At 50.1% G+C, this 19,110-nt stretch overlaps 1 protein-coding gene and 1 long non-coding RNA gene across 3 annotated transcripts in view; both read right to left on the minus strand.

Annotated features, from left to right (window-relative positions):
• Positions 1–680: 680 nt before the first annotated feature.
• On the minus strand, positions 681–6,838 carry LOC103671508 (NADH dehydrogenase [ubiquinone] 1 alpha subcomplex subunit 1-like). The gene has a single exon (XM_040623196.1). The coding sequence runs from the start codon at positions 6,761–6,763 to the stop codon at positions 6,521–6,523; it is 243 nt and encodes an 80-aa protein (XP_040479130.1). The 5' UTR covers positions 6,764–6,838; the 3' UTR covers positions 681–6,520.
• A 2,808-nt stretch (positions 6,839–9,646) lies between these two features.
• The window catches only part of LOC103671511, a 156,758-nt gene continuing 147,294 nt past the window's right edge, over positions 9,647–19,110 (minus strand). For both annotated transcript variants that reach the window (XR_005832835.1, XR_005832836.1), the window contains one exon: positions 9,647–9,871. This is a non-coding gene — a long non-coding RNA (uncharacterized LOC103671511). The remainder of the gene's footprint in view (positions 9,872–19,110) is intronic.

A 19,110-nucleotide genomic window follows, 5' to 3' on the forward strand; every position in this document is an offset into this window, starting at 1 on the left:
GGGTGGGGTGGGGGAGGCCGAGCCTACCTTCATAAGGTCAGAGGAAGGAGTGCCAACGTCCTCTAAGTGTTCCTAAGAATTGTAGCAGCTCGGAGCAGAGGCAGCAGGTTGGGGTTTTAACAGAAATGACGTGGGACATGCAGGCAGCCCTGGACAAGGCCTTCCATTCTCCGTCTGAGTTTGGGGGGGGTGTCATTGTATGGGGCCTGGCCTCCCCTCCCACCTCTGCTAAGCAGATGCCAAGCCACTGTCAGCCCCAGCCAGCTAGTAAGTCGGGGGTGCACTCCCCAGCATAGCAGCCGTGTTGCAGTGTCCCTGTCCCACCCCAGGGAAACCTGAGGGCCATCCCCAAGTGCTCATGGAGGTTCTGGGTCTGGGTTCTCTGAGCCACGTGCAGAGGAGCTCCTGAGGTCACTGCCAGATCCCAGACTACAGCAGACTCAGAGGAGAAGCAAGGTCTGTCCCAGACCTAGTGCTCAATGCATTACCCCCTCTCCACTCACTCCCTCTGTGCCATTATCAAAGGCCAGCTTCCTTTGTTGTTGTTGTTTTGAGGTTTTCTTTATTCATTTGAGAGAGAGAGAGAGAGACAGAGAAAGCATGAGCAGGGGGGAGAGGCAGAGGGAGAAGCAGACTCCCCACTGAGCACAGGACCCAGAGATCAGGACCTGAGCCCAAGCCTGCCGCTTAACCACCTGAGCTACCCAGGCACCCCAAAGGCCAGCTTCCTTTTTCAGCCTTCAGTCTTTTGATGTTGGTTGGTTGTTTTATATCCATTATTATCTTTATTTAACTGTGCTAATAGGGCAGAAATATGGAAACTTTAATCCTTAAATCTGACCTAGTTTGGGTAGGGTGGAGACTAGGCTTGTCCAGAAGAGCTGAGCACCAAGGGTCCTGGACACGCAGGGAGGGCCTCTCCACCGCAAGCATAGACTCTCTTCCCCTCGATCAGTAAGGCAGTCTGTTCTGAATAAACTGAGCTTAATTAGTGGTTAAAACCAAAAATTGGCCACAGCCAGGCAGCTGCCGGTTTTCGGGAGCTCCCTTCCCCCTGAGGACAGCTACACACTTTCCCGATGTTCGATGTTCGTAGGGATGATGTTCCATCTGTAACATCAACCAATATCAGAAGTGATTTCCCCCCGCAGGATGTTTCCTTAGTGCCTCATCTCGAAATTGACAATGTTGCGCTGGGTTTTCACTGTAATTTTCTCAACGTCTCTCCTTCCCCCCCATCCCACTCCAAATAAGGCTGCTCACCAAAAAACAGCAAATAGATATTTGGTGTTCCCAATTTTTAACCGTTTAACCAAATGAGAACCAGGTAAACTAATCCTAATCTTTTTGGAAGGTTGTCTTGAAGGCGACAGTTGTCACACTCATCTATCTAATGCCAACAGAGCCCTGGGTTGCAATGCCGGGAGCTTTGGGAATACTAGAATATTATGGGCAAGGGTGGAGTCTGACGGTTAAGTATATCCCCAGTAATACTGATTATTCTCATTTGAAAAATCTTTCCTAATTAGAGAGACCACCAGGATCAGGGGTGAGGGGCCGAAGGGAGGGGGTGGCATTGTATGCAAATGAAATAGAGCAAGGTCTGGGGTCCAACATCGCAGGTTCATCGCCCTGTGCTGCTCATCTCCCCTTTCTGAGCCTCAGTTTGCTCATCTGTTAAATGGGATGAATAACTGAGCCTTCCTTTTAAGGTCGTGATGAGACTTCTGGAACAGTCCTGGGAAGAGTTCAGCATGGTCCACAGGATAGGATATGTGCATAATTCTTTTTTTTTTCTTTTTTTAAGTGAGCTCTAGTTCCAATGAGGGGTCAGACTCACCACCTCAAGATGAAGAGTCGCATGCTCTACGGACTGAGCCAGCCAGGGGCCCCCAATGTAACTCTTATTAGTAGCTACTGTATCAACTTTTTTGTTCTAATTCAGTTCTTGTTTTAGACATTGGGTTGAGAAGGCAAGAGCGGAAATATGAAATGAACTTTAACAGATGTTGTCCTACTCCAGTCTGGCCTGAGATCCTGTATCACATCACTCAGAATTACCTTCATCTTTGCATGACCTCAGTGATCGGGGGAAAGGGGAGCATCAGTGCAAGACAGAAAACATGAATCCAAGACAGGCTGGAGATCACAGTAAAATGTTCTCTGCAGATTTGCCTCGAGTGCCTCTGCCGAGGACAAGCCCAGAGTGTCGCCTTCCTGACTCAGGTGCTGGCGAGGGGCAGCAGGACCAATGACAGGCCCTTGGCCCAGCATCCCCTCCTTGCCTTCACCCACCAGGCGGGCACAGCTGGAGGGCAGGGGAATGTGCGGGGGGAGTGGGGGAGGTGAGCTGTTGGGATTTGTAATAGATTTATTTTCCTCCTAGACCCTATTCCTGACCCAGAGCTCCTAAACCCTTGGAATTTCCCGTGATAAGAGTGATAAAGGTGTCTTTGTTATGTTAATGAGGTGACAACTGGAAAGCTTTTAGGTAACTTAACCAAGGGGGCTGGTTGCCAGGAGAAACAGCCAGGTGATTAGAGAGCTTTCAGTCTCTCCGCCACCCCTCCAGGGAGGGGAGAGGGGCTGGAGTTTGAATCAACTGCCAATGGCCAATGATTTAATCAATCATGCCTATGTAATGAAGCCTTCCTAAAATCCCAAAAGGACTGGGTTCAGAGAGCTTCCCAGGCGGCGGAAACAGGCTGGTTGGTGCCCCTGGAGAGAGCAGGGAAGCTCCCAGCCCTGTCTCCACACCTGGCCCTATGCGTCTCTTCCATCTGGCTGTTTCTGAGTTCTATCCTTTTATAATACGCCAGTCATCGAGTAGGTAAAATGCTTCTCTGAGTTCTGGGAACTGTTCTAGCAAATGAATCAGACCCGAGGAGGGGTCTTAAGAACCTCTGATTGGGCGCCTGGGTGGCACAGCGGTTAAGCGTCTGCCTTCGGCTCAGGGCGTGATCCCGGCGTTATGGGATCAAGCTCCACATCAGGCTCCTCCGCTAGGAGCCTGCTTCTTCCTCTCCCACTCCCTGCTTGTGTTCCCTCTCTCGCTGGCTGTCTCTATCTCTGTCGAATAAATAAATAAAATCTTAAAAAAAAAAAAAAAAAAAGAACCTCTGATTTACGGCCAGTTGGAAGCACAGGTAACAAGCTGGCCTTTCAATTGGCGTCTGAAGTGTGCATGTCTGTTTAAGAGGGAATTTTGTGGGACACCCTGATGTAGTCTGAGAATTGCTTGGTGTTGTGTAGGAAGCCCCTCACATTCCCCCCTTCCCGCCCCCAATACATTGGAATTGGGTCCAGGAACCCAAAAGAGCAGGTCTGCAGCAGGGGAGCTGACATCGAGCGCTGGGCATGCAGGCCTTCGAGAAATCTTTCCCGAGGTCCAGTCCACGTGCAAGCACCTTCTTGCCCATGTGAAAGCGCTGGGAGAGCCGCCCTCCTGACGAAGGGACTGTGTCAAGGTGTGAACTAGCCTTCAATTCTAGTCACCTCTGCAAAGTTTGTGGAGGTGACACCTGCTGTCATGGGGTCAAAGTTCAAATGTCACTTTGCCATGGTTGTCCCTCAGTCACCGAGGAAGGAGATAGGAAAAGGAACAGATAAATACTCAGGCCCCTGCAGCTACCCTCCTCTCCCCTGGGGTTGCAATACCCAGCCCTCAATTCCAACGGCCTACGGTGAGCTCATCTCCCTACCAGCCCCACCCACCCCCAGTCCTACCCTCCTTGCTGCTTCCATCTGACCGGCAGCGACTGGGGCTCGGCCCCGGGCTCCACGGCTCACTGGCTGCAGGCCCCGCCTTGGGAAGATGAGTGCTCTGCCCACTTTCTCATCTGCTAAATGGGACATGTCCTAGGGTTGGCATGTTTCCGCTGGTGACAGGCCTGGCATGGAGTCAGCCGGTTTCTTTTCCCTCTCCAGATCGCTGGCCTGGCCTGACCCCTCCTCTGGAACTCTTCCCTGTGTGACTGACCTCAGCCCCTGCTGCTGCAGCCTGACCCTGGCCTGCTTCCCACACCCCACCCGCCCCGGCCCCCCGTGTGCCTCTCTGCCAGCTGGGCCCTGAACCCCCTCTTGGCCTCCAGCCCTGCCTTTGACCTGGCACCCGCGCAAATGTTGCAGATTGCTGAGATCAGGAACAGGTCGTACTTGTCGCTCATTCCAGGAGCGTCCTTTCTATGTCCCCATGATCAGCTGCATGGGGAGAAGGGGGTGACATCACCAGACCTCACAGTCTCTCCCAGGGGGGCCCTCTGTGCATTCGCCCTGGGGACCCATCTTCCAACACCCCGACTGACAGCCCTGGAGCAGCTTTCTGTTGGAGGGTCTGCAGCTGCAGCCGGCAGCCCATGGTGGCCAAGATCTTGAGAATAAGGCCGCGGGGTCATCCTTCTTTTTTCTTTCTTTTCTTTTTTTTTTTTTTTTTTTTTTTTGTGGAAAAGCAGAGGGAGCTTGGGCTGTGCGGCCAAAGTCCAAAGTCCACGAATTTTCTGTCAGGCACCAGCCACTCCAGATGCACAAACACACCCCTGAGTTTCCTGGAGAGGAACTGTTTACAAACCCCGTGTGGGTCCTGACCCTTGAGTCTTAGGCGGTGGGGTTTGGGTGTTCATCCAGGAGGGGCACGGATTTCATACGTGTCTTGGGCTTCCGGCTGGGCCTCATCCGTTCCTGCTGCCTGTTGGCTTTCTGGTCCCTTTTGGGGATGACTTCTCCCCAGTGCGTTTGGTATGGGTGAGAGAACGGTCTTACGAGCCGCCCTCCACCAGGGCAGTCTGGGAAGCAAAGCCTTTCTCTCCTTGCCCTGAGCCACTTTCTCTCCTTGCCCTGTGTGACCTAACCGTGGCTGGAAGGCCCTCCCCAGGGCTGGCATCTGCCATGAGTAAAGCAGGAAGGAGAGTCCGCGGGTGCAGCTGAGACGCGGGACAGACGGCCTCCCCCTCGAAGCCGGGGTTGTATTTTCTGCTTTCCCAGCCCCCCCGGAGCAGTCCTGGCCCCTACCACCCCCAATTCCCAGAGCCGCTCGTCCCCATCCACTGCATTCTTTCACTTGAGCTAGCTGGAGTCTCTTTCTCGCCAGCATGACGTCCTGATGCTACCAGGTGGACACTGCCTAGCTTACAGTGAGCTACCCAAAAACTCCCTGGGGTCCCTGACAGCAGCCTGGGTGTCCATGCCAGTGGAGAAAGAGATGAGGAGTTCTGGCCTGCAAGCATGCCAAACGGTGTGCTTCTTCTGGAGCGGGGAGTCATTGCTAATGTCTGTAACTGATGTCTCTCTTGGGAGAGCCTCTGTGTGTGTGTGTGTGTGTGTGTGTGTGTGTAAGAGAGTGTTTCTTACTAGTCAATTAATAGAATATGGTTTCTTTTGTTGTTACTCCTCTAAAAGGGTGAGTATGTCGTGCCCGAGAGAAATCTGACGCCCCAAAGCCCACCAGTGGCATCAGCTCTGGGTTGGCCGGAATGGTGCATGGCCGTTCCAATGTGCCTGAGGAATGTCTCCTGCTACCACACTGTTGGCACCCCAGGCCGGGTCCCTGCGGAGCCCAAGGCCCACCCTCAGCCTTGTCATATGGATCGTAGGGGCACCTCCCTGGCCCCGGTGAGGGCCCTCTACTCTGGAATGCCATCAGCCACGCTGGTGAGGAATGAGGCTCCGGGACAACGGGTGGCCTGCAGCAGCCAGGGGTTCATCCCACCACGGTCCTGATGATCTGCGGTGAGACTATCACCCACGCATTTCTCTCCATCGTTCTTTTAAAAAAAAGCATACAGCTCGGTGGCTTTTAGCACTTTCACAACATGGCGCAACCATCGCCCTATTTCCAAAGCTTCTTCGTCACCTCAAACGGAAACTCTGTGCCCTTTAAGCACAGCTCCCCGTTCCTCCCCTCCCCCGTCCCCGGTGACCGCCATTCTACTTTCTGTCTCTCTGAACTTTCCTGTGCTAGGCCCCTCGGCTGAGTGCAAGCGCACCGTATGGGTCCTTGCGTCTGTTTCAGTCGGCACCGTGTTTCCGAGGTTCATTCATGTTGTAGCGCGTGTCAGCCCGTCATTCCTTTGTAAGGCTGAATAATATTCCATGGGGTGTAGACGCCGCCCTTTCTTCCTCTAGACCTCTGTTGATGGACATCTCGGTTGCACCCACCTTTCAGCTGTTATTAACAACGCTGCAATGAACATCGGTGTACCAGTATCTGTTTGAGCCTCTGTTTTCAATTCTTTTGGATTTATACCTAGGACTGGAATTTGCTGAGTCATATGGTAACTTGACGCTTCGCATTTTGAGGGATCACCAAACTGTTTTGCACAGCAGCTGCCCCGTTCTGCTTTCCCACCAGCTTCACGCCGGAGTTCAAATGTCACTGCATCCTCTCCAACATTTGGGGATGAAGTCGTGTGTCGCTGTGGTTCTTATTTGGTTGGGTTGGGTTTTTACTTCTCCGTTGGTTTTACTATGCAGTACATTAATACAGTGCATACCCTTCTAGAAGAGGCAGATGAGCATAACCGAGTTATTTTTCATCAATCAGGAAAATGCTTCCTTGATTGATATTCTCCAAACCCCTTGACACATGGTAATGATTAACTCCAGAGACGCGCCTATCTCTTTCCATCAAGCCCTGCTGACATGAATAGTTGGCAAACCTTTTTTCCTTGCCCCCATTAGTGAACCTGTGGATGTGCGCAGAGGCTCTGCTGGGGAAGGGCAAGCACATGGCCGTGACGTCGATCCCGGGCAGAATCTCGAACCACATCGGGCCAGGCTGTGGTTGCTAAGGCCAAACCCTTCGTCACTGTGGTTTTAATTTGCATTTCCCTAACTAATGATGGTGAACATCTTTTCGTGTGCTTATTGGCCCTTGTATATCTTCTTCGGAGAAAGGTCTATTCAGATCCTTTGTACAGTTTCAAACTGAATTTGTCTTTTTGTTGTTGAGTTGTAGGAGTAGTTTAAATATTCTGGATATTAAATCCTTACCACATATATGATTTGTAAATATTTTCTCCTATGCTCTTGGTTGTCTTTTTACTTTCTTACTAACGTCCTTTGGGGCGCCTGGCTGGCTCAGTCGGTAGAGCATGTCGCTCTTAATCTGGGTTGAGTTCGAGCCCCATGTTGGGTGTAGAGATTGCTTAAAAACAAAATCTTGGGGCGCCTGGGTGGCTCAGTCGTTAAGCGTCTGCCTTCGGCTCAGGGCGTGAGCCCAGCGTTCTGGGATGGAGCTCCACATCAGGCTCCTCCGCTAGGAGCCTGCTTCTTCCTCTCCCACTCCCCCTGCTTGTGTTCCCTCTCTCGCTGGCTGTCTCTCTCTCTGTCAAATAAATAAATAAAATCTTTAAAAAAAGAAATCTTAAAAAAAAATAATGTCCTTTGATGCACAAAAGTTTTAAATTTTGATGAAGTCCAATTTAACTATATTTTCTTTTGTTGCATATGCCTTTGTTGTCAAATCCAATAATCTGTTGCTAAATATGACATCATGAAGGTTTACTTCTGTATTTTCTTCGAAGACTTTTATGGTTTTAGCTTTTATATTAAAGTCATTGATCCATTTTGAGTTACTTTTTGCATATGGTATAAGGTAGAGGCTCAACTTCAGTCTTTTGCCTGTGGGAATCTACTTATCCCAGCACCATTTATGGAGTAGGTTGTATTTTCCCCACTGAATGGACTTGGCATTCTTCTCAAAAATCAATTGTCCATCAATGTGTGGGTTTATTTCTGGACTCTCAGTCTGTTCCATTGACCTATGTTTCTATTCTTATTGCCAGTTTGGATTCCTGTAGCTTTGTAGAAAGTTTTGAAATCAATAGGTGCAAATTCTCAGGCTTTGTTTCTCTATTTATTTAAAGTATAAATGATATACAGGATCCTATTAGTTTCGGGTATATATCATCACAATTTGATATTTTTACACATTACGAAATGACTCCCATAATACATCTAGTCACCGTCTGTCAAGGTTTTTATAATATTATTGGTCATATTCCCTACATTGTATGTTACATCCTCAGGACTTATTTTATAATTGAAAGGTTTGTGCCTCTGAGTCCCCTTCACCTATTTTGCTCATTCCCCAGCCCTTCCCCTCTCTGGAAGCCACCAGTTTGTTTCCAGCATCTATGAGTCTGTTTCTGGTTTGTTTCATTTGTACATTTGTTTTGTTTTTTTAGATTCCACATAGAAGTGAAATCACACAATATCTGTCGTCCTCGGTCTGATTTATTTCGCTTAGCATAATACCCTGTAGGTTCATCCACATTGTTGTAAATGGCAAGAGTTGATTCTTTTTTATGGCTGAGTAGTATTCCATCGTATGCGTATGTATATGTCTGTCTTCTTTATCCATTCATGTATCGATGGGCACTTGGGCTGCTTCCATATTTTGGCTGTAAATAATATGACTCGGTTTTTCTTTTCCAAGATTGTTTTGGATATACGGGGCCCCTTGAGATTCCGTATTGATTTGAGAATAGGTTTCTTGATTTCTACAAAAAAAGGGCTGTTGAAATTTTGATAGGGACTGCATTGAATCCGTAGATTGTTTTGGATAGGATTGCCATTTTAACAACATTAAGTCTTCCTACCCACGAACACAGCATGCCTTTACATTCATTTAGGGCTTCTTTAATTCCTTTCAGCAATCTCTAAACCTTTCTTGAACCTATTTGTGTCTGTGACTTACATAACCTCTCAAGATAATGAGGGCCATATGTTTCCCTTACCCACTACATAAATTAGTGTTAAAGCCAATAGAACACGCTGTCTCTCTCAATCTTTGCAGGCGTTCTTAATTTCAGTATTTTCAGTTTTGGTAAGCAAATCCCAGCGTGTGCTATTGATAGCTTTCATGATTTCCTTGATATTATGTATACATATGCCCTCTCAGGCACCGTCTGCACAGATTCAAAACTCTCACTCTTTTAGGTGTCCCCTCACACAGAGTTTTATCGGTTTCCCTTCTCCTAGTTCTGTTATGTTTCTGATCCAATAAGCAAACTTACATTCAACCAACTTATGTACTGCTCAGCCTGTTTTAACATTTGGGTGGGAGAGACCCAAATGTCCAGTATACAGAAGAAGAGACCCATAATGTTGACCCTATCTCCAGGTACCATGGCAAGAGGTACTGGGAGCCCAGGGCCTTGACCTCATAGAGTGAGGAGACCCAATGAAGGGAAGAGGATTTCCAGCTGGTGGTTTAGGGGAGACCCCATGGAGGAGGAACCATTTAAATAGAGGGATCAGAATATGGGGTGCTTAGACACATAATTAATTGAATGTCAACAGAAGCAGAGTTGGATTTTTATGACTGGGTTTCAGGAGGAATCTGAAACTTCTGAGAAATGAATGCTAGATTTTAGATGTATTAGGATATGTATAATTTATGGGAGGAAAAATCCATGGCTCTCATTAGATTCTCAAAAGCAGGTTAGGCTCAAGGAGGCGCCTTCCTAATGAAGGACTGATCAGAGGGCTCATTCCTACTTGTTGCTAGGAAGCTCCACGTAGATGTGGAGAATTATTATTATGTACATGGGCTAAGGCATCCAGAGGCTCTGAACCTAGATTCGAGGTGCCTTCGTTGTCCTAAAATTGTATATTTGTTTTATGTTTTTATTTTAGTGCATTTTTAGAAACTGTCAGTCATCTGATTCTTAGAGGTCATGACCCCAATAACCAAGCAGTGGGGGCCCTAGAAGGCAAGTTTTCTTAGTGAGGAGACAGGAGATGTTGCTCGAGAGGGAGACGTAGAGATGTGCAAACGAGGGAGGCCCAAGCGGGACAGAAAGCAAGAAGCTTCAGCTGTCAGAGAGCAGTGCTGAGTCCCTGGGCTGCTGAAGGGCCAGATGAAGAAACCCTGAAAAGACAGAAGGAAAATGATTCAAACGGGGGAGCTTCAGAGTCGGCTTTGAGAGCTCAGTGCAAAAGCTTACTCCTTGGGACGCCTGGGTGGCTCAGTCTTAATTAAGCGTCTGCCTTTAGCTCAGGTCTTGATCCAAGGGTCCTGCTCAAGGAAGGAGTCTGCTTGTCTCTCTCCTTCTGCCCCTCCCCCCCCAGCGCGTGCTCTTCCCCTCCCCCCTTTCTCTCTCTCTCTCTCAAAAAAAAAAAAAAAAAAAACTTCTAAGAAAAAATTTACTTCCGAAGGGCCTGGCCTGATTTCCCAGCCTTGGCAAGATGTCAACATCGCCTGTCACCTGTCCCTGAGCCTCTCGCTCTCCCTCCAGACCAGGCCCTCTTCAGAGGTGCCAGGGAGTCTGCTGGGCCTGGCACATAACAGATGTCGGGGCTCCCTACCCTTCCCCAAAGGTCAACCCCCTCATTCTTGGAAGGTGACTCTCTGGAACACTGGGCCACCACATCAGTTACATGGGCATGGCGATCGCGCTGACGGTCGCCTCTGGGTGTCTTCAAAAGATAAGCTGCACCAAATGTGCTTCCTCCCCTCACTGTGGTCACGATGACACACAGACAGAGCTCCCTGGGGCTCAGACCGCCCTGACCTTCGAGATGCACCAGAGCTCAGTCTGCTGGTCAGTTCTGCTTCACTGTGGCCTTGAGATGGAGGGCTCCCCGGCCCCCCGCCCTATGGGCTGTTCGTGTCCCCAGCAGGGAGCAGGACCGTTGGCCGAGCAGGATCATGGGGAGGAGCGGAGCAGTTAGGTTCCTGGCGGAGACTTCCCCTGTTGCACAGTCTCCAGCCTCCCCGCTGCTGCGGCAGGAAGAACTCCGGGGGGCAGGGGCAGACACAAGCACGCCCGTGGAGGAGGGTCTTCTGTGGGCTGCCCCACACAGCGCATGGGGCCTGGCCAAGGTCCCCTCCACCACGCAGCCGTGTCTGCCTTGTCCAGACTAACCGTGACCTCCACCTGCCCAAAGAAACGACGATTTCCATTTTGCCCAACTTGATTGGAGAGGCCGATAATTCCCACCTGACCAGCAGCACGCCACCAGAATCAGAAAATAAGCACGTCATTGTGTTTTCTCATGACAAGCTGCCCTTTTGTCTTTTTTCTGCTCTTCCACGATGGCATCTGCTGGCTGCTGAGTCACACCGCAGGTGACGAGCAGCCCACCCCATGTGTGTGCGTTCTGTGGCCGCCTGCTGCCTGTGGTTCCCCCGTGAGTCAGTAGAATTGGGACACCACTGAGCAGATGTTGCGGAGGTGACACAACGGTCACAGGGTGTGTGCCAAGGATGAGTTTTGAGTCTCTGAAGAGGAGAACTACACTCAAGTTTGTTTTGAATTCGCTGAGTCATGGCTGCTTCAAGGACAAGGCCCAGCTGTAGACAGCAATGGCAAACCCAAACCCTGGGGCATTCTGTCTGGTAAAAATTGGGAAGTTTCTACAAAATGTTTATTTCGAGGAGGACGAACACATTTTTTTTCTGCAACACTTGCAATTGTCTGTAAAACTTTAAAAATGAAGATGTAGAAAAATTAATTTCCTACTCATGCTAAAGTAACAGGTAGTGGTTCATATATTTAATATTTTAAGTCAACTATCAAATGTATGATTTTTTATAAACTCAGTACAGAAGGAGGAGGGAGGGTACCGGAGAATGCGGAAGACCCAGGGTAAGAGATTTTATAACTCACTGAAGGCATCTATTCTTCCAGTGTCTACAACGATGTTGACCCTTGCAATTTGGTTGGTTGATTGGTTGGTTTTGGACAGAGTGTCTTTCTGAAATCTCAAAGGAGCCAAATTAGGCATCTTCTAAGATGCTTTTCTGTTCTTGAAGCATCTTTGCTTTTTTGGGGTGGGTCTCCTCAGCCACACTGAATCCTCTCAAGTCCTGGGCGGTGGCTGGGTGGCGTGAGGGCTCTGTGGAGGTTGCTGGTAGGATTTAGGACACTCTCCCTTGCTGCAGGAGGCAGACTCGCCACTCTGGAGATGTGAGTGTGGGGTGGAAGGTGGGCTCACTTTAAGTTGTGCGGACTGAGCTCCCCCTGCACCCATTCAATGCCCAGGCAGGAGGCCCCACTCAGGGACCAAGACCTCGGAATCCCCGGGGAGTCCTGGGGGAGCACCCTTGAGCTTCACTGGTGACTGGAGAAGTTGGGTAGCAGAGAAGCCAGGCAGACCCTTCTGTCCTCAGACCTCCCAGCCAGGTGGCAGCCTCACTGTGGGGTCCTTACTGCAGCCTTCAGGTTGTGACCCTGAGATCTGGCCCCCTCCTCTCTGATTTGTGGGACAGACAGAAGACACTTAGCTCACCCTTTGATCTGCTGATATTTCTCTCCTCTCCTCCCTACAAACTTGTCTGACTCTACTCTGTGTGTGGTGAGTTTCTTTGGGAAACAGGGCAGGTCTGTGGGCCAGAATCACCCACCACTGCGACAAATCTCACCTCTGTCCCGTCTTTGTCCCCAGCCCTTCACAGATGCCTTTAGGGAATACTTGGCCACAACGCTCTTATCTTCCCTCATTCTGCCAACATGGCAACTTGGAACATCCTTAGACCATCAGTGTCGTGGAAGCCAGCTCCTGAGTTTTCCCACTTGGCCAACTTTCCATGGCCTTCCTGGGGGTCAATTTTTACTTAATGAGGCCCTAAGCCAGACAGCAGAGAAAGCAGAACTTCTAATCATGGCCTTGGCTTTGCCTCTTGCCCCAACCCATGTCTCATTCGCCTCTGTCCTGTTCTCTATCCTCCCAGACTTCTGTTTCCTTTCACCTTCCCCTCCCCCTCTTCTTCCTCTCCTTTTCCGCCTCCCCCTCTCTTTCTCTTCCCTTCAAGCACCACTCTTTCAGCCTTAATCAGAACCTAAAGAGACCGAAAAGTCCAGGGAGCAAGCCCCCGTACTCTTGCCTTCGCTGTTGTTCCTCAGGATAGACCCCGCGTGTTTCACTGAGGCAGGATGGAACAGATACCAAGTGACGTGGTGTACGGTCTTTGTCACAGCCCTGGCCTCTGCCTCAACTCCCCACGGACGTCTTCCCAGCTCCCTCCCTCCTTCTGAGCAACATCTTGTGATCAACCTTCCAGCATGGGACCCGCATGGCAGCCCAGCCCCCCTTCCACCCGCATGACTGGAATTTCCAAGACGCTCCAGACTAGGTGGCCTCCCTCCCAACACAAGGATGTTCCCCTGGAGCGTTCTGTCACATAAATTCTTCCAAGAATTTGTTGCCAGGAAAAAAAATTCCCTGAAGAATATTTTCTTTTATTAGACAATAAGAGCTGCATACCACACTGTTTTCCTTTTTTTTTTTTTTCCCTTCCCTTACCAGGAAGTCAGACCTACAACAGTGCTGATTCCAAACGCAATCATCAGCCCCCTTTCTGTCCCCTTCCTACTGCCACTTGTCTAGTCTATTCTGGGTGTGATTCCCTGCGTGGTCATCGTGAATGGAGTGTAAGCCCCGGTCATTTTGCGGGAAGGCTGTCCAGGCGGCCCTGTGGTCTTGACCCACTGCCCTTACCCTGCCCCCCGTCGCCGGGTCCTGGAGGTGCCCCCTAGAGTCATGCCCACCCCAGAGTTCCCTCTAGGTATTGGGTTTGGGGTCCTGCACTCCCCAGGTTCCACCTTCAGGGTCACAGCACCATCCAGAACAATCCCTGGCCCCCTTCGCTTCATGAAACAGGAGCTTCCCAAAGAAAGAGACGGCATTTCGCCTGGATGATAATGCCTTGAGACCGGCCGAGGCTCCTGGCCAGGGAACCAGGTTTTCCCCTCCACGGTCAGTCCCCATTTCGCATCCCGTCTGGGGCAGCCCAAGGGACAAGGTAAGGAAGAGGGAATTTTTGTCTCGCAGGTGGAGGAAAGGGATCTTGGCAGCGAGAGGGGCCAGTAAATGTCAAACCACGTCAGCGGGCACCGGGACCCCTGGAGGAGGTCGTTGGGCAGGCCGTCAGCCCGGCGGGTCGAGGTGGGGTTTGCAACGCACGTGGACATACTCCCTGCCCCCCCGAGGCCCCCAGGGTCCGAAGGCATTTCTGCGGCTTCCTTCTGTCTTCCCAGGCTTCTGAACAGAACAATAAGCAAGACGAAAACTCGCAGTCAGCAGGGAACCATTTCTTTGAGTTTGGCAGCTGAGCCTTTCACCAAGCCCCACTATGGACCAAGGGCTCTTTTGTCCTTGGGGAGAAAAGCTGTTTCCTGGAAGCTCTGACCCTTTGATTCAGCAGGACTATGTACGGTTACGGGGGAAGTTGCACCTTGAATGAGAACTCGTGTCCTGACATTAAAACCACCCTGTCCTTTCTGTCATAAGCACACCCCAAGGGAAACAGAGATGTAAAAATCACTTCAAAGTCAGTGTAAGTATGGCATTGGAGCCACTAACATAGCCAGAAAAGGCCTTCAAATGAAGTGCAAAGTAGCTCCATCAGATACAGAGGGGACAGACACCCAGGCGTTCAAGGCCCCCAGACAGCAGGCCGTCTCACTGGTTTGCTGGGTGAGAAAGGGCATTGAGTAGAGCCATCCTTTAATTCCAGACTCGGTGTCAAGCCTGCTCATGGGATTGAGGGCTCCATTGTCTGTAGGCCCGAGTCTCTGCCGCAGCACCTGCCAATGGGTCCCCTGCCAGCTATGCAGAAGGACAGGCTTGGTGTCAGGTCACCAAATGGGCCAGCATCTGAGATGGCCTAATAAATAAACCCGGGTGTTGAGGTTCGTGTGCACACATTTGCTGAGCACTGACTCTCTGCCTGGGAGAGAGCTGCACGCCCCCCGCCCCCCACGAACCCCTGGCTCCTGTCTGTGGGGGGAGAGATTTGAAAGCTGCAAGAGGAACCCAGCACGAGTCCCCTGTATGCCATCATCACACCCAAGACAGAACCGCAAGCATGGGGGATTGGCCGAGAACTGGCCCGTGCCCCTTCTTGGCTGGTCTGCTTTTCCAGGGACACTTCTGCCCCAAACTGGGACCAGAGTTTGGGATGAGGCCTGCCTCTTCTGGTACAGTTTCTGCCCTTATTCCTTTGCTCCTTACTCCTGAAATACTTTCAGATCCTTGCAGAGACCATGCTCTCCCTTGTTCTGACCCTTTGTTAATGCTGGGACTCACTGTCCACCACCTTGGCCTGTGTATTAGTCATGGTTCTCCAGAGAAACAGAACTAAAAGGATAGTTTAAGAGGACATTTATTAGAGGACTTGGTGTAAGGCCTGATCTGATTTGGGAAGACCAACAACCAGGAGCGATGTCTGAGGGCAGGGGAAGATGGATGTCAGCTCAAGCATGGAGACAGAATGAATTCACCCCTCCTCTGCCTTTTTATTCTATCCGGGGACCCATCATGGGGGGCGGGGGTGATGCCCGTGCACACTGGGGATGGCCATCACTTCTACACAATCTACCAATTCAAATGCTAACACCTTCCAGAAACACCCTGACAGATACACTCAGAGGTAACGTTTTCACCAGCTATCTGGGCATCCCTTAGCCTAGTCAAGCTGACACATAAAATGAACCATCCTGGGTGGTCTACTCCTTCCTCTTTCCCATCTCAATCTGGGGCATCTCCTGTCCCTTTAAGACTGGGTTGGGGCCTCTCCAATGCTCCCATGGCCCCTGTCCTCCCCCATGTCCCATCGCTGCATCATGGTACTCCTCTTGCGGGTCTTCCCTGGGCAGAGACAGGGTCAGTCTGAGCCTCTGATGTACCCCTAGTGCCCCCCGCAGAGTCTGGCGATAGTGGACCCCTCAGAATACTCATCACATGACAACACCCCGGGTTTACTGAATTGGAGGCTCTGACTGAACAGAATCGATAGTTGGGTTCTGAGCAGCTGGCAGGCAGGGGTCAGCCCCATGTGGAGCACAGGTCCCCCGAATCCACGGACCTGGTCAGTTCTAATACTTGGGACACTTTTGGGGGGGAGGGTCTGTTTTAGTGGAACGGCTCAGGTTGTAGGTCAGCTATAAGCAGGTGGACAGAGGTGATAGACTCTTTCATTTTTCCAGGTTGGAGTTGCCTAGGCCAGAATATTCAGCTGGCCCCCACTCTGCCATCCCCATGAGGCAAAAACATCTGGTCAGCCCCTACTCCACCATCTACTCAAAAGCGGGGCAGCCAGGCACCCCTGACTCTGCATTCTCTACAAACCTCCGGGATTTGGCTCACACTGGTTCCCAGCACCCTGTGCATTCCCTGACCCAAGGCAGCTGCTCAATAATTGTTGGTTGAGTGAGTGAAAGAAGAAAAGAAGGAGTTCACGAACAAAGAAATCTTTTCTTGGAAAACTGGCAAGGTAGCCCCAGCTGTGTATCTGGAGACCTTCGTATACAAATTAGAAAAAAAACAAAAAAACCCCAAAACCTCTCCTTTAATATATATAAAGATGATTTCTCACTTCTAGTTTTCCTCTCCTACGTGAGTACATGGACACACTGAACGGGATCTTCGCCTAAATGCACATTGGGATGAGACGCGTCCATGTGACAGAGCCCCTACCCCCCAGCGATGAGGATGAGCCACACCCACAGGTGGCCCCAGAGATGGAGCTGAACAGCTCGGAGAGAAGAAAGCAAACAGCAAGATGACTCCATTTACATTAGTGTGTAAAGCCCAGTAAACAGTGGGTTGGGGGTGGAATTAAGCCACGTCTGAAGCCACCACAGTAAAATGTTATCATTTACTGAGTGTTAAATGTTGTCACTACTAGGCTGTTTGTTATGTGTTTGTTATGTTACGCTCCGGAGCTTTTTGGGAAGAAACAATGTTCTCGATTTCTCAGAAATCATTTAGGAATCAAGCGGTTACTCTACTTGGCATTTGCTATAGAACCTAGCAGAGTTGTTTTATTAGACGGTATAGAAATTGTACTTGGGAGCAAGGATTCTTCTTTGAATAAACTCTCCCAGTTTCCTGACTCCCCAGTTCAGCCTGTTTTGCCCCAGTGCAAGTCGTTATGGGAATACGTCTGTGTCTCCTGCCTCCACTCTTGTCTTCCTGTGGGCTTCCTCAGACATCTGTCCCCCCAACCCCCTGCCTTTGCGTCCAGATCATCAAACAAATCTTTCACTTCATGATAAGTGAGCGTCTAAGCACCGGAAAGCCATGGGTCTCAAACTTCGTGCCGTGCTAGAATCACCAGGAGTTTGTTAAAGCAGATTTCCAGGCCCTACTCCCAGCGTTTCAGACTCAGTTGGTCTGGGATGGAACTCAAGAATTTGCATTTCTGGGGCGCCTGGGTGGCGCAGTCGTTAGGCATCTGCCTTCAGCTCAGGGCGTGATCCCGGCGTTCTGGGATCGAGCCCCACATCGGGCTCCTCCGCTGGGAGCCTGCTTCTTCCTCTCCCACTCCCCCTGCTTGTGTTCCCTCTCTCGCTGGCTGTCTCTCTCTCTGTCAAATAAATAAATAAATAAATCTTAAAAAAAAAAAAAAAAAGAATTTGCATTCTAACAAGTTCCCAGCGCAGCTGACACTGCCAGCCCCGGGGCCACACTCTGAGAAGCACGGTACTGGAGGACGGGGGGTGGAGGACGCTGGAACATCATCACGTCTCCGCCTTACTTGGTACCACACGCACCAGCCGGAGGGAGTGGCGCATCTCCTGTGAGCTCAGGCTCTCACCTCCTGGCGCCCTCTGCCCACCCCCAGATGTCATCACTGCAACAATATCTGGCACCCATTTTTGTCTCCATCTCCCTCAGCGTAGAACAGATGTAATCATGTTTATTTCCATTTGGTCTGGACCAAGCCAGCTTTGGACTGGAAGAGAATTAAATAAACATTATTGTGTGAAGAATGAAGAGAAGAGCAGGAAGGAAGATGAAAACACCTAAGAAGCGATAAGAAATGAAAGAAGAAAAGCAACAAGGATCAAGAAATAAGAAGAAAGTTGGATGGACGGCACTGGAGTAGATAATGCTAAGTGAAATAAGTCAAGCAGAGAAAGACAACTATCATATGATTTCTCTCATCTATGGAACATAAGAACTAGAATGATCAGTAGGGGAAGAAAGGGATAAAGAAAGGGGGGTAATCAGAAGGGGGAATGAAACATGAGAGACTATGGACTCTGAGAAACAAACTGAGGGCTACAGAGGGGAGGGGGTGGGGGAATGGGATAGGCTGGTGATGGGTGGTGGGAAGGGCACGTATTGCATGGTGCACTGGGTGTTATACGCAACTAATGAATCATCGAACTTTACATCAAAAATCAGGGATGTACTGTATGGTGACTAACATAATATAATAAAAAATATTTAAAAAATAAAAAAAAAAAAGAAATAAGAAGAAAGTTGGTATTTCCCATTCCTACCCAAGTGAGGTGACTCGGGAGCTGGCAGATGTCCTGCTTCTCAGCCAGCGGAGAGAGAACAGCAGGGCCATGTTTCCCGCCTGTATGTAAATAATCTCTAACAGAAAAATCATCAGCGTCAGAGGGGATAATTTATGACTGGCAGGAATTCTCCCTTTTGAACACTCTTAAGTACAGAGTTTTGCTGTTACCATCTCCTGAGAAGCCTTCAGATGTCCTCAGGACCTGTCCCCAGAGGACACCCATGGAAGCAGGATGAGAAAGTGAGTAGACATTTCCCTCTCGGGGATATTTGGGGCTTAAACATCCCTGAGTCAGGAAATGACTCTGTGGCTCACAGGACAAGGATGGGCGTGGGGAGTTGGGGTGGTGAGCCTTCACAGATGTCAGAGCCGAGAGAGAAGGGTGGAGCCATCCACTCCAGGATCCCCAAACCCCCACAAGGGCCTGAAAATCACCTGGGTCTTCCACCTGCACATTCTCATATAATAGGCCTGGAATGGAATCTAGCTGACGAAAATTCCCCCAGCTGGTTGTAAAGGGCGGGCTTCAGCCTCACTTCAGACCACCACTCTCCTTCCGCAGGAGAGGAAACTGAGCTTCGGAGAAGTCAAGTGACTTGCGTTAGGCCACGTAACGAGTGAATTAACAGAAGACGGATGGGAATTCCCATCTCTGGATGACTGTTCTCAAGTGGGGGGCGGGGAGTAAGTCTTCTTGCTTCTGAGGTAAGAACGACTTGACTGTTCTCTTCCCATCAGTTTTCACAGTCATCTATGGAATGAACCTCAGGGTCAGACGGGACCCAGCTTTCGAGCGTGGGTTTCCCTGTGGGGCTCTGTCCACACGCTGCTGAGATGAGCCTGGAAGGTTC

The sequence above is a fragment of the Ursus maritimus genome, unplaced genomic scaffold, assembly GCF_017311325.1.
Source record: "Ursus maritimus isolate PB19 unplaced genomic scaffold, ASM1731132v1 scaffold_6, whole genome shotgun sequence".
Taxonomy (NCBI): Eukaryota; Metazoa; Chordata; class Mammalia; order Carnivora; family Ursidae; genus Ursus; species Ursus maritimus.